The following is a 14681-nucleotide window of genomic DNA, read 5'->3' as shown; positions in this document are numbered from 1 at the left end:
GAGAGACATAAGAAGAAGAAGAAGTAAGGGAGCCTCGCCACAAACTCTTTTTGGGCGTCGTTTTTGGCTTTGGCACGCTGAAAATTTTATGACTTCATTTGCTGACCACCAAGCGAGAGCAGTCAAAAAAAAAAAAAAAGAAAAGAGAGAAGAAGAAGAAGCAAACTACAAGCAGAGAGTAAATAACCAAACAGTCGAGAGGATTGCTTTATAATAGGTTGTTGTTCTTCCTCTTGTTCTTGTTGTTGTTGTTGTTGGTCTGGGCATGCAATACTTGGAATTTCATGCAGCGGCAACAATGCTCTCAGCACAAAGGATTCTTTGAATTTTGATCAACATTTCGATTGGGTGGCACACACCGAGCACTAACTAGTTGTCTAAGTAGCCCCAACAATCAAAAGAACTACAAACACCGAAGAGAACCCAGCGACAGCCCACCTATAAAGCTAATCAGCAATTTCATTTAGCCGAAAGATCGGAGCGAAGCGAAGTTCTCGAAAAAGTAGAGTACGTTTTGGGAGCTATTGAAGTTAATAGATTAGGTAAAATTTCTTCTTCTTCTATTGACATGTAAATATGTTAAGAGGAGATGACGGTCTACATTGACCCATTTATTGATTGGACAGATAAGTAAACAATTTGTCTATTCCCTTAATAGCTTATTCTTATGATATTTTTAGCAATAGATACCTGTACGCATATATTAATTGCCTATTTGCCTTTTTAGCAAGCTTTTCTTTAATTTTTACTTCTTTGTATAATTCTATTGACTTATGTTGTCGCCAATCCAAAATTAATATTATCTGACAATCTCTTGATCCAATGGTCTTATGTTCTTCTGATCTCAGAGGCATTCGCTTTTGCAAGCTTGTGGGATCAGAATGGTTCGATTTTTCTATCTTTATATACATTGTGGGCAGAGTGGGGACTACAAGTCGATTTTTGTATCTATTCTCATTCTCATTCCTTTTAATTTCCTTAAGTATTTTTGATCTACCAATGAATCTGGTAATCAATCCATGGCAACTCCACTTTTAATATTCTTCGGCTCAGTTCATCTATCGATAATTCATAATAATAATCAATCGACCTATATACCGATATACCGATCTATAGTTCGATCATAGCTAATTATCTATATAGATAGCAGCGTACCCTATAATTATCGATCTATAAATTGAATGATGCATGTATCGAGTTGATCTCTATCTATGATCCCATATATATATATTTTTTCTTGTTTATCCCATACTTATATACATACATATACATATATCTACTCGCTTTCGACTATTTGTCTTTAGTGAACTTCTCCTTTTCTAGATGCTGCACTCTGGTATTCTGCGACTCTCGCTTTTCTCAGCTTCCTCCCCATTCCTTACTCTCCTCCCCCCTATTCAACCCCCTCCACTCACTCCCTCAGTCACTCGCCAATCGCAAACACGTATCGTTATCTGTAATTTATGCACTTGTACTTTGAATCACTTAGTTGATCTCGTTTCTCTTCTGCTCTTTTCTTATTTTTTTCTTTTTATATCCTGCTGCTGCAGCTCCTGTGCCACTGACAGTGACTGCTTTTTGTTGTGCACACAGAGCGGGAGAGCGAGAGAGAGGGAGAGTGAGGCAGATAGAGACGACAATAAGGCGCTGCGATTGCGATCTTATCAACAATGCGCAACGATCAACGGCAACCGCAACAACCAGAGCAACAAAACTTGGGACACACACGCAGCAGTAGCAGGAGGAGCAGCAGCAGCAGGAGGAGCAGCAGCAGCAGGAGCAGGAGCAGTGGAAAAGGGCAACTGCTGCAGGAGAGGATTGAGGGTAGATCTGTGGCAGCTCGAGTGGATAGCTGTTGGCTTAGCACAGACACAGATAGAGAGAGAGAGAGAGGGAGATAGAGAGGGGGGAGGGAGAGGGAGAGAGAAAGACTCTGGGCTGGGTGCGTGCGTAGAACAGCTTCATAAATGTAAATTAGAGCTCGTTTAGCATTGACTATGGGCTCGTAAATAAATGCCAAATGACATCATTATCAACGTGCAACAGTTGCTGCCAACGGGCAACAGTTGCTGCCACCAGTTGTTGCTCTCGTTTTTGTTTTTGTTTGTCTCGTTTGCCTCGTTATCGTTTTTATGCTGGCTTTGATGTTGTCGATGCCAGCGCTGATAGTGACAGAGTGAGGTAGAGAGAGAGCAGGAGCAGGAGCGGGAGTGAGGGAGAGGGAGATACAGGGACAGTGGCAGCATTGGCTTATCAGTGAATGGAGATCGTATGAAGCTGGTGATAATGACTTGTAAGTACAAAATGCCTTGTCAGCGGATGTTTCTCGATTTAGTTGTTGTTGTTGCTGTTGCTGTTGCAGCAACTGTTGCTGCTGCTGCTGCTGTTGCTGTTGCTGCTGCTGCTGTTGGTGATTTTATGCCTGCGCATCACTTCAATTAATTTGGCTGGCTTAATTTGCGTTTTGTTGCCTGTGTCGACGTCTTTTGCCTTTTACAAGCAAATCGTGCGCCTCGGCGTCCGTTTGTCTATGCCAGCTTCATTATTTTCCTTTTCCATATCCATTTCCAGCCTGGCTGTGGCTGTGGCCGTGGCTGTTGCAGTTGCTGCTGCTGTTGCTGTTGCTGTTGCAACTTGTAACGCCGCAGCAACAGCAGCAACAACATCATGAAAAATGCATTTTCAATTCAACAACGACAACAACGTTGAGGAGGATGAGCAACAACAACAGCGACAACAACAACAACAACAACAACGACAAGCTCTCAAAAACACTGCAGACTGGCAGACGCGTTCGCAGTCGCAACTCACTTAAAATTCTTGTGCCTTGTATCGGGCTGGGCATCGGCGGGCGGGCGGGCGGTCGGGGGTGCCGCGGGGCCGCGGGGCAGGGCTAGGCATAGGTGGACACTGCTGCACTTACAGCGATTGCCGCAGAACTTTTGTCAAGTATTGTAAAATTGTTTTGGCAGGCCAAAGGCGGCAGGCGGCGCTACGAGCATAAAAACAAAAGACGCTGATGAGTCTTAAGCCCGGCAACAGGCTTGTCCCCCACACTCCGAAAAGAATTATCCAACAGCGCGCAACACTGCCCAACAGAGTTAAGGGCAGACGTTAAAAAGAGTTGAAATGTATATTTGATGTGATATATTGGAGGATACGATCTAGAGAAAAGTAAATTACCAATATCTTGGATAGATTTACTCTTTACTTTAATCTCTTTAGCTCTGATTTTTCTCTGACCTGAACTTTAAGAAACTCTCTTTGAGTCTAAATTAACAGTAGTGACTTATTGATGGTCCGCTCTATGGCTCACGATTGTCCTAAAGATATATAATATATGAGTATTTGTGAATATATAATGTGGTATATATTATAATCTTTATTTGTATACTATTTTCTTTTTTTTTTTCTTTATATGTATATATATGTACTTATATGTGTTAGTGTGTTTCTCTGTTTCTTTCTTCCTCTCTCTCGCTATCTGTCTCTGTTTCTTTACCTCCTTATGCCTCTCTCTCTCTATCTCTCTATCTATCTCGCTTTAGTTTTTATTTTTACTTTTTTCATCTCTCTGTTCCTATATGAATATATTTATTTATTAAAGTTTATCCTTTTGCCTTTCTCCATATGTCTCCCTTTCTCTATTTAAGACGAAAGCTCTCAAATGCTCTCAAAATCTTCCACAGACTTATACCATTTCAGAACCATAGTGGATCATTATTACACTCTCTCACTCCACAATACTCGACATTTTTGATACAGTTAACATTAAAGATAACTCAGAAAGCTCGCTTTTCTGCCTTAATTTCTAGCTAGCCTCATGCTGTCCAGTGTAATCGAAGTTCAAGTTAATGGCTTTGACTTGGCCCCATGCTCAACATGGTCAAGAGTCACAGTCCAAGTCCAACTGCAACTCGAACTCCAACTCCGAAGTCAGAGTCGAAGTTTTGTGTTTTGTGCGTGTTTTTTCCTGGAAAATCGTCGCCCACATAATTTTCAATTTTGAGTTAGTGAGTGACCGGATGTTGGCGATTGCCGTGCAGTGCCTTCTAATTGTTGTGCCTGCCTGCGGGGGCAGGAGACGGGGTCAAAGTGCACTCGAGTGTGAGGCAGTGGCAGCAGCAGCAGCGGCAGCAGCAGCAGCTGTTGCAGCAACAAATAATTTTCAAGGCAATTAGTGAAAATGTTTCAATTTACAAAACATCCAAATGATAAGCGGGAAATTAGTAAATAAAGACATCAAAGCGCGCATCAGGTGGAGGCAAATTATAGAACTAGAAACGAGCCCAAAAGGAAAGCCGGCGCTAATGGCGCTACACACACACAGAGAAAGGGAGAGGGTGAGGGAAAGGGAGTAGGAGTGAGCGAGAGGTGGGGGGATCGACGACTGCATACAACAGGTGATTAATTATAAACACTGACAAAACATAAAAATACAATTTTTATACCGCGCACCCAAACAAAGAAGACGAAGGGAAGCCAAAGGGCCAAAGGCGGTTAACAAATTGGTTAGAACATTTTTATGAGAGCAAAGGCAATGCACACACACACACACATAGAGAAAGAGAGAGAGAAAGGTCATTCCGTGTGTGTGTGTGTGTGTGCCCATTAATCGCGGGTTAATTGCCTCACAAAGCGGTTAGCTAATTGCCCATAGGCAAAAAGGTTGAACAGGTAAGAGAAACGAATATAAATAGAAAGGGAGTGTGTGTGCGAGAGAGAGCGTGTGAGCGAGCGGGGGCGTGGCTAATTCTGAAGGGGCGACATTTGAAGAGACAGAATCTGGGGGCGTGTCTCTCTGCCAGAATATTTCATGCGAGCGAATGTTGTTCGAGTTTGATCTAGAACAAAACTGAGCTCAAATCGATTTCGTTAGGGAATCTATGTTTTTAATGGAATGTAAAAGTCTATACAAATTATTTTTATTGGACATCAACTTTCAACGAGGGTGGCCATTAGATTAGTGCTAATGGCCATATAAAAGGAATATAAATATAGCTTCGAGTGCTCGAATGAGAGATATTATGGCAGAAATCGGGCGTACCTAACTCCACTTTCTATGTGTTTAAGTAGAGAGAGAGAGAGAGAGAGAGAGAGAGAGAGAGAGATAATAGTAGATAGATTGAGTTCCCTCAGCCCCGAAATCCTATTGAAATGTTGATTCTATTGCAATAAGCAAACGGAATATGGTTCTACTATATTCAAAATTATTTTAAGGACCTTAGCATATCTATATTTCATATCTATTAATAATTCCCGCCTTCAAATTGTTTATTCAAGTCAAGCCAAATTAAACTAATAGCTTTAACTAAGTCGGAGCTGAACTACAAATGTTGAGCTACTATGTTAATCATTTCAAGCGTAACCCAATTACAGTCTGAACTTAATATGTGTGTGCAAGTGTGTGTGTGTGTGCGTGTGTGTGAAGTAACTGCATGTAAGCTCAACATGATTATGCACGAAAATGAAACGAGCAAGAAATTGAGGCAACCAAAATTACTTATGGAGGCAGCGAGCGAGGATGAAGCTGAAAGGCTGCCACAGCCAGGTACACTCTCCATGTGTATGTGTGTGTGTGTGTGCGGACTGCACATGTGGCATAAATGCGAATGAATCTCCTAGCGTTGACGACTGGCAGACAAAGCGGTGCGTGCAATCGCAGCCAGAACAGCGTCAGCGTTGGCCCGAGCCCAACCTGAGCCTCGGCGAGACAGATGAGGCTGAGTGGAGCCGAGCGGAGTGGAGACAGCGGCGACAGAGGATACGGAGCGAGGCCGGCAGAGATGCTGTCCGAACGGAGATGGTGGCTGGGACCACGCGGCATAAATTGCGCATAAAACATGGAAAATGAAGCGATAAACTTGAGATACGCGATCGTAAAGCAAAGCAACCTCGTCGTCATCGTCGTTGTGGGTTTTAAATGCAGTCCAGGCCCAAGCACAGTGTGGCAAACAGGGTCGAAAATTGATCAAAATATTGTGAAATTCTTTAGTGAAAGAGCACCATTGATATATACTTTTTTTATGTCTCAGTGCAAAAAAAAAAAAAAAAAAATAAATAAATAAAATAAAAAAAATAAAAAAATATAAAATAAATTTATAATAGATAAATTTAAAAAATATACGATATTTTTGTAATTTTTGTATATTATTATTTACTTAAAATTTTATTTTTAATTTGATTATTTTTTTATTTATATACATATATTGTATTTTTTTAATATATTTTATTTATATATATATATATATATATATATATATATATATATATATATATATAGAATAATTTCAGATTTTATTTTTATCTTTATTAAAGTAAAAATTTAGTTTCTTTACTTGGTTATAAAATTTGAAAAAAAGAAATATCATATATAGTTTAAAATTATAGTTGTTAGCTTAAATTTTTATAATCGAAATTCGCATGATATTTACTTTTAACTTGATCATAGATATGGGTCATACTTCTTGATTTCTTTCAATAGAATTAAATCCCAGAAAATGTACATTTCAGAAAGCTAGAAAATAAAGATAAAAATTAAATTTTGTTTATCTATTTTTAAGTTTATATAGTAATGTAGTATATATGTATCTATGCACCTAAAAGTATGCAATATATAATATCCATATATGCCATATATGCTTAACTTTCTATGAAATAGATTTATTGAAAACTATATTTTATTTAAAGAAAAATGTATAATAAATTTTAAGCTCTTTATATTGCAATAATTTGTTTAGTTTCGCTTTGATCAGCTACGCCCCACTGTGCTCGCCCGCCGTTGTTGGGGAGTTGCCGGGGCAGCATTGGTCAGTCGGACGATGTCAGTGTGTTTGTTTATGTTTGATGAAGCTGTTTTCGGGGAGCGGCAGCTGCTGCTGTCGTGCGGTTGTTGTTGTTGTTGTTGCTGGCCATTAGGCGCGGCCTGTGGAAAGCCTGCGGCAACAACAGCAACAACATCAGCAACTGCGACTGCGGCAGGATAATGACAACCCAAAGCCGAGAGCTGGAATATCTGTTGATCCAGCTCCAGCACAGTTATGTATTATGTAGTATTGCTGCATTGCTGAGCTGCATTTTAATGATGCGAGCTTTGGCTTGCGATGGGCGTGGCCAAGCCATGCTGATGCGTCACGCAACGCGTTGCGGCTATGTGTGTGTGCTTCATCTTCTTCTTCTGCTTCTTCATCTTCTTCTTTTTCGTTTGTTTTTTTTTTATGATTTCAGGAAATGGCCAAAAGCCATGAAGCATCATCTTTTCAATTTGTATATATATAGAGAGAAGATATATGTACATATTGTTGTTGTTGTTGTTGTTGCTAACAAGCCGCTAACAAAGGCAAACAGGCCACAGCAGCAACAGCAGCAGCAGCAGCCGCCGCAGCTCCTTCCAGCTCCTGCTGACAGTTCTTTGAGTCTTCAGCCGGCAAATATTTGGCCTGCTTTAGTTTTTCTTTTCTCCGTTTCGGCTCGTTTGGACGTCTCTGTTATTATTTGTTTGATTAATTAACATGCCACAGCGGACCACCAAAGGTGGCAACGAGCCAAACGGCAGCAGCAGCAGCAGCAGCAGCAGCAGCGGATCCAGCTAACAACTAAATGCTGACAAGGATAACACACAAAAGTCAACAACAACAACAACAACAACAACAACATCGACAACAGCAACAGCAAATAGTATGTGAATGATTCACAGCTCGATGATGTCTCAGCGCGACAGTTTGAGAGTCAAAACAGTTTGAGCAGCATTTATTAGCAGCAACTGACCTAGAAGCCAAGCTGTCTATATATACATATTTTGGCTAGATTAAAAATATTATTACTATTTTTTTTTTTTTCTTAACTTAAAATTACAAACTATAAATTCATTTCAATATTTTATTTGTTTCAATTATTTTTTAAGCTTTTATATCGCATGTATTTTAAATTTTGTGCATAATACTTGCAGTTTTTCCTTTATTGGTAAGTTTGAGCGCAACATATGAGGCCTTTTTCCTTATTATTTTAAATTATTAAGAAATATATGACAACTTCAGAAATTAATATTTTATTAAGCCATATTTAAAAAACTTTTTTTTATATTATTTATTTTTTTTTTTTTTTTTTATTTTATTTTTGTTGTTGAGTGCTATATAGCTAGGAATGCAATGAACTCCACATTCACTCTAATAATTCTCTCAAAAATAAATAAAATAAAATATTTTGATAATTTTTTTAAAAAGAAATTAAATGAAATATTATTATTTGAAAATAAAAATATGTATATTACTAAACTTATAATATGTACATCAATAACGGTTTATTAATGAAGCGTATGTTAATAAAATAAATAAAAAAAAGTAATTTAATTTCCAATCCAAAATTATTTTTATCACTCATTATATGGGGACAATTAAAAATAATAAAAAAATTTCCAAGAAATTGAATAAATTACATGAATCACATGAAATATGACTATTCGAATATAATTAAATTATTGACCTTACTGTTAACTTTATTAATATAGTAATATGATCAATAGCAATATATGTATTATAAAATAAAATAGTAATTATATTGCATTAAACTTTTAATATTATATAAGCTTCTTTAGAGCTATGCTCAAGTTCTTCTCTTCGAGCAGTTCGACAATCTGCGCCCGACTCCAAAATCGAACTCAAGAGTCAAAAGTTTGAGCCAAAGAGCTAAAAGGTTTATGGCTGCTGCACTTGGACTCCATTCATGCGCCTCTCACTTCAGCTGCGTGTGTGTGCGTGTGTGTGTGTGTGTGTGCATCCACTTCATTTTGTAGTCTTTGTGGCGTTTGCCGTTCTTCTGTTGCTGGACGTCTGACTGGCTGTGCTTTTTGTTCATGTTGTTGTTGTTGTTGTTGTTGGGGGCTCGCTGACGAGGCTCTTCGAATTTTGGAATTTGTTCAGCCTTGTTAAGAGTTGTTAAGATTATGATATATGTACGTACATATGTAAGACTCCCCATATATACATATATACACACTTGTGCTTGTGTGTGTGTGTGTGTGTGTGTGTGTGTGGCTTACTGAAGACGACGACAGGCGGCGGCCATTATGTTTCGCAGCAGGAATGTGGGAATCGTTTGGCTCTGACCATTTTTCAGCTACCTTCGCGCTGTGCTGCTTCAACAATATTTACACACACACACACATACAAATATCTATACATATGTATATAGTGAGATATATACATACAGTGGCCACATAATCGATTCATGGCTGGTACGAGTAGCATTTCTTCTTTCATGTTGCGTTGTTAGTTTCTGTAGACTTTTTTTATATACTTTTTTTTTTATTTTTTTTTTTGCTTTATACGATTTTATGATTTGTTTGAGCGCATCTTTTTGGACCACCCGTGAAATCAGTTTTTTTTTTTTTTTTTTTTTTTTGGTGTTCATCTTCTGTTTGGGATTTGGGGCCGTTGCTTTTGTTAAATTGCTCTTGTTTATGTTAACATTTAAATTGTAGCCACGGGTAGCCACCGCCGCCGCCGTCGCAGTAACCCAAAACCCAACCCAGATCAGCTCAGCTCGGATCGACTCAACCCAGCCAAAACCAATATTTAAACGTAGCGCTCCATGAATTATCATCGCCATCAACCACATCGTCATCATCATCATCTTTAGCATTACCATTAGCATCATCATGGTGATCATCGTCATCTCTTTTTTGGGCCGCTTTCAACATGGCCATCAATTCTGATTTACGTAAAGTGTTAATTAGCCAACTGAAATGTTGAGAACGAAAAAAAAAAAAATGGCTTGATATATTTATATTCCCGACAATATTTTCTTTTCTTATGATTCGTCTTTTCTGCTTTAAGCAATAATTCTTGGGGATAAGAGAAAAAAAAAAATAAAAAACGAATTGACTTAACAAGATTCAAATTAACTAATTGATTGAAGTTTCGCTTGGTTAGCAAAATGTGATAAGGTCTATAAATAGAAGAGGACTTCAGCATCACTTGCCATTGGTCTCTTCTCCTTTCTAGTGTTTTTGAATTGTCATAAATAAGGTTCGTGATGTCTATATATAGGTTTCTGTTGCAATCGAATTTCTTTTAAGAGACACACTCCCGGATTTGAATTTCATGAATTCAAAGCATAATAAATTTCAATTGTTCATAATAAGAAGATTTATCGATTCATTTGAGCGATATACATACATTATATACAAAGAAATATTTACAAATTCTATGTTTAGAAATGTACTGTTGTATAATTGCTCTATCCATAGAGGAAGTCCATAACGATGATCCTTAATAAATGCCTGCAAATTCCATATAAAGAAATATATGTATAATGTCACTCTACATCTACAGAGGACTCCAATAAAAACGATCCTCTTGATTCTCTTGTTCTAAGCTTTTAGAAGATATGCCCATAAATCTATATAAAATAAACCATATGCCATTTATTTTTCCCAGTTGCCCAATCATACGATGGGAGCTCATGTGCTCAAGCTGACACGAGGAAAAGTCGAATCCTTGAAGGAGAATACAAAATATAAGGTGAGTAAATTTCAATTTAGGAAGGCAATAATATAAAGAAATTGATCTATATTTATTATTTATAGTTTAACATATTTTGAGTCAGATTCATTGAAGAAAATCAAAGAAAAATATTTATTTAAAAGTTTATTTATTTTAATTTTGGTATTTTCCTTAAATTTTTAAATACAAATCTTTAATTTATTAAGAATGTGTTAAATAAAATAAAGAAAATTGTAGGCGAAACTTTTTAATTTTAATAATTACTATATTCATTTCTTAAATTTGACTTTAATATTAAATATGGAACAATGAAATTATATTTTATGTAAAGAAAAATAAATAAAAATGTTTTGTTGGAGAAAAGAATTTTTTAATATATTTCTTATCAATATATCTTTACATATAAATAATTTCAAATAATTTTAGATACTAAAAATGATTTTTAATTTACTATATAGCAGTATATTATATATTTCAAGTATGCAAATGATACAAAGCTTAACAATGGTATATGTATATGTGTGTGTATATATTTCTTTAAGAGTTTGAATACATAACAATGGTATATGTATATGTGTGTGTGTATATTTCTTTAAGAGTTTGAATACATATATACCTAATCTTGCGTATTAATTTGAACGCAAAGCATATATTTTTTTAATAATAATTTTTTTGGAATATAGTTTAATTTTAAATTTGCATTCAAAATTCGTAAATAAAATTCAGAACAATTATCCAATAAACAATTAGGGAAAAACATCAATATGTTCATAAACATAACGTATATTTTAATTATTGGATAAATCTATAAATATTTAGTTTCATGTAGCAATTTATATATAGCTAAAATGAATAATTTAGTAATTACATTTTAATTAATTACTAATTGTAATTGTCGAAAATCTCTTACGTAGATACATTTTTTTTTTTTCACAAACGTAAAATATTATTAGACAAATATAAAATGTAAAAAAATCAATATTAGAATATTTTTTTAACAAGTTTTTGTCGATATTTAACACAGTTATATATGTAGCATATAGCCTCTAACTCTAATATACCCATTGATTAAAAGTTATTCATGCAACTATCTGAAGTTAGCCTTTCCTTGGACTGTTTTCAAGCTTGCTCAAGTTGCTGCCGTTGGAAGTAGTTTTGGAGGCACTGTGGCTGTCCATTCATAGTTCGAGCGGCGGTGTTAATTGCTAAGGGCTCAGTCCCCGAAGTGCCGCAGTGCCACAGTGCTGCAGTGCTGCAGTGGTGCAGTGGTGCAGTGTCGCGCATAGCATTGTTGTCGCCCCATAATTGTTGTCGTCAGCCGTCGCTGACTGCTGCTGACTGCTGTCTGTCAGCTGTCCATCAAAGCGTTGCCAAGTTGGTGTTAATGGGCGCCTAGAATGCAATTGCGCAGCTCCCCATCTCTTTCTCTCCCGCGATCTCTCTGTCGAACTGTCCAGCATCTGGTGCAGCTTGTTGAACACGCTGTGCTACGCATGTTTTTGCTTGTTTTTTGTTGTCCTTCGGGGATTACGCGTCAAGTTTCGAGTAATTGCCCACGTTCACTTTGTTTTTATTATTGTAGCTTGGTTTTTTGCCTTGCATTTCATTTATTTTTGGATATGCTTAAATATAAGTATATATATATATTTATATAAGAAGCCACACACCGACAGCCAAGTCCAAGTCCTCCTCTCAGCAGCAGTGAAAGCTAAGCAGTCGCTCCTAACTCGTTCCCGGCGCCTGTATCTCATTGCCCAGCGCCGAGAGCTCCTTGAGGAACTGCCGCGCATTGGTCAGCGTGGAAGCGCCGTAGATGATGCGCCTGTGCACATTGGACGTTTGCTTCTGCTTGATGAAGTCGACCAGATTCTGATACTCGATGTAATTGCCGCCGCCAACCATGAAGACGACTGCGTCCTGGAATGGTGCGCGATTCTTGGGCAGCACATCGCCGCCCTTCAGCAGCTTGGGATCCAAGTAGAGGTAGTCGTCGGTCTCTGCATTGCTGCGACATTCCATCACTTGCTCCGTGATCTTGGTAACAGGTAAGTTCTGAACGGGAAAGCAAAGTATTTATATTTCTCCTAGTTAATCCCTTCTCTCTCTCTCTCTCCTTTATATAGATACTTACATGCCGCTTGACCACCAGGTTCTTGACGCCCTCCATGACAAAGGAGCTGCCCTGCGAGACGAGCTTGGTGAACATGGAAACGGTGCGCGTGCCGCCGCCCTCGTACTGCGTCGCCTGGCTAATGCTCGGCGACCGATTCATTATGGACTTCCAGCGCTGCACGTACGCCAAGGCAGTCAGGTCACAGCCAGCGGCTTGGAGTGCTTCGCGCAGGCGTTCCGCCTCCGACTCGGGCAGCTGCTGTGCGCATATATAGTAGATAATGTACAGCCGCAACTTGTCCTCCGGCTGGCCAAACTCGCTGTCTCGCAACAGCTCGAGCAGCGGCTTGTCGAGCGTCTGCTTCGACATGATCTTCTCCTCGATCTCGAAATAGGAATCCAGGCGGCGCGCTTTGATGCAGTTCAGAATTGCTGTGGCGATCTTCGTGTGCATGTCGATCAGACGCTTCTTCTCCATCAGCTGCGGCAGCGAATTGACGGCGCTCGTCAGCAGCGCAGTTGTGTCATTGACCAGCGAGAAGGCAATCTCCGATTCGCCCTCGATGCCCATTGAGGTCTTGAGTCGTTTGATCTCCTCCTCGGAGTTGCGATAGGACTCCAGTTCCTCCTGTATGGCCTCGGCCACAGTGGGGAACGGGCTGCCCTTGTGCGTGACCCAGAAGCGATCGTTGCGATCCAGATCGCAGGCCTTGGGCTTCTTGCGAGCTCCTAAAAGGGAAATGGAGAAGCAATTGGTAAGAGCTCCCGGCAAAGATTAGATGAGTACTTGCCCGCACTGGCGGCCGAATCGTCCTCCACATAAACTAAATTCAAGCCAAGATCAAGCACATCGTGCACCAGTGCCTGGTATGACCAAGTGTGATGCAGAGGCGTGGCCAGATCCATATTCCTGTCGAGCAGCAGCAGCACGGGACGCTGAAAGCTGAACACTCCGCCGCCGGCTTGGGTGGCATCCATGTGAAACAGATTGGCACGCGCATCCCAGAGATTCTCGCGCAGCTTCTTCTCCAACTTACGAGCGACCATCTCGGCGGCGCTGTTCCTCGGACACCGGATGATCGGCACGTTGCCCAGCGTGACAAACAGCGCAAAGAGCGAGTCCACAATTGAGTCCATCAGCGCCTCCATCTCCTCGTCGCGCGTGTTGGCTCGATTGATGGCATAGTAGGAGAGCTGGTCGCTCTGCTGATGCTTCAGTATGAAGAAGTCGTCCTCCAGGCTGATGAAGTTCACGTACTGATCGTAGACCCGATGGATGTTGGCCACGCAGCCGGCGTGCAATGCGGCTGCAGCTAGGTTCTCGATTTTACTGCGTGTGATGGGCGCCAGGAAATTCAGGTGATAGATGTCGTAGAGGCCATTGGAAAAGTCCTGCTGAATCCGGTCCAGATTCTCGTCCGTGGGCAGGCAGAAGTACACGGCAGGCACATCCGGTATAGAGTCGCGATCCGAGTGAAGTTGCCTGCAAGTGAAATAAGTCATTTAGTGTGTCATCTATTTTGCCATGCCCCCTTGACCCCTGACCCATTTCAGACCGCTTACTCACACATGCAAAGTCACGCCCAGTTCTCGCAGCTCCTTTATAGATATAATTGGCGATATTATGTCCTGGCCCACTCGATCGTAGATGAGTATCTTCCACACGGGCTCCGCGGCCAAGACTTTCGGCTGCTGCGAATTTAAATTAAGCATTTGCTTAATTGCATCTGTGAAAACGAAGACTGAAAAGTGAAAACGAGTGCGTTGGCTCTGTTTATAAGTCGAATTACGTACTTATTTGCCGCTCTCGCAGGGTCAGCATGTTATTTGTGTTTAGAAAGATAAATGCCCACGTATAAAATATAATTTAATTAAGTAAATTATGTTTAAATAACATAATTTACAAAATACAACACGTCACAAGCGTTTAAAACGCGTTTTTGGACTAATTTAGTGCATTACAATGAAAACAGCTGTTGACTGAGAAATTGTGGCGGTCGCACAATAAATATCAAAAGCAGCGCTTCACAAACAAAGTTCTTCTGAATCAGCTGTTTGGGCCAATCA

At 39.5% G+C, this 14681-nt stretch overlaps 1 protein-coding gene across 1 annotated transcript; it reads right to left on the bottom strand.

Moving 5' to 3' along the window:
- Nucleotides 1-12065: 12065 nt before the first annotated feature.
- On the bottom strand, nucleotides 12066-14599 carry Slh (sec1 family domain containing Slh). Its single transcript, XM_018004445.2, has 5 exons — nucleotides 14409-14599; nucleotides 14182-14341; nucleotides 13406-14097; nucleotides 12634-13343; nucleotides 12066-12554 (listed from the first exon to the last, which is right to left on the bottom strand). The coding sequence occupies exons 1-5, from the start codon at nucleotides 14434-14436 to the stop codon at nucleotides 12225-12227; spliced, it is 1920 nt and encodes a 639-aa protein (XP_017859934.1). The 5' UTR covers nucleotides 14437-14599; the 3' UTR covers nucleotides 12066-12224.
- Between the last annotated feature and the right edge of the window lie 82 nt (nucleotides 14600-14681).

The sequence above is a fragment of the Drosophila arizonae genome, chromosome 3, assembly GCF_054131065.1.
Source record: "Drosophila arizonae isolate 15081-1271.41 chromosome 3, UAZ_ARI_1.0, whole genome shotgun sequence".
Taxonomy (NCBI): Eukaryota; Metazoa; Arthropoda; class Insecta; order Diptera; family Drosophilidae; genus Drosophila; species Drosophila arizonae.
The sequence above is the reverse complement of the archived record's forward strand: the minus strand, read 5'-3'. Positions and strand labels throughout refer to the sequence as shown.

What these genes read in the sequence shown, in the direction of transcription:
- Slh (XM_018004445.2), bottom strand. Translation starts at nt 14,436, where the DNA reads ATGCTGACCCTGCGAGAGCGGCAAATAA. An exon ending in CCTGCGAGAGCGGCAAATAA is followed by an intron (nt 14,342 to 14,408) that starts GTACGTAATTCG and finishes TCGTTTTCACAG; the next exon opens with ATGCAATTAAGCAAATGCTT. An exon ending in CGATTCGGCCGCCAGTGCGG is followed by an intron (nt 13,344 to 13,405) that starts GCAAGTACTCAT and finishes TTTCCCTTTTAG; the next exon opens with GAGCTCGCAAGAAGCCCAAG.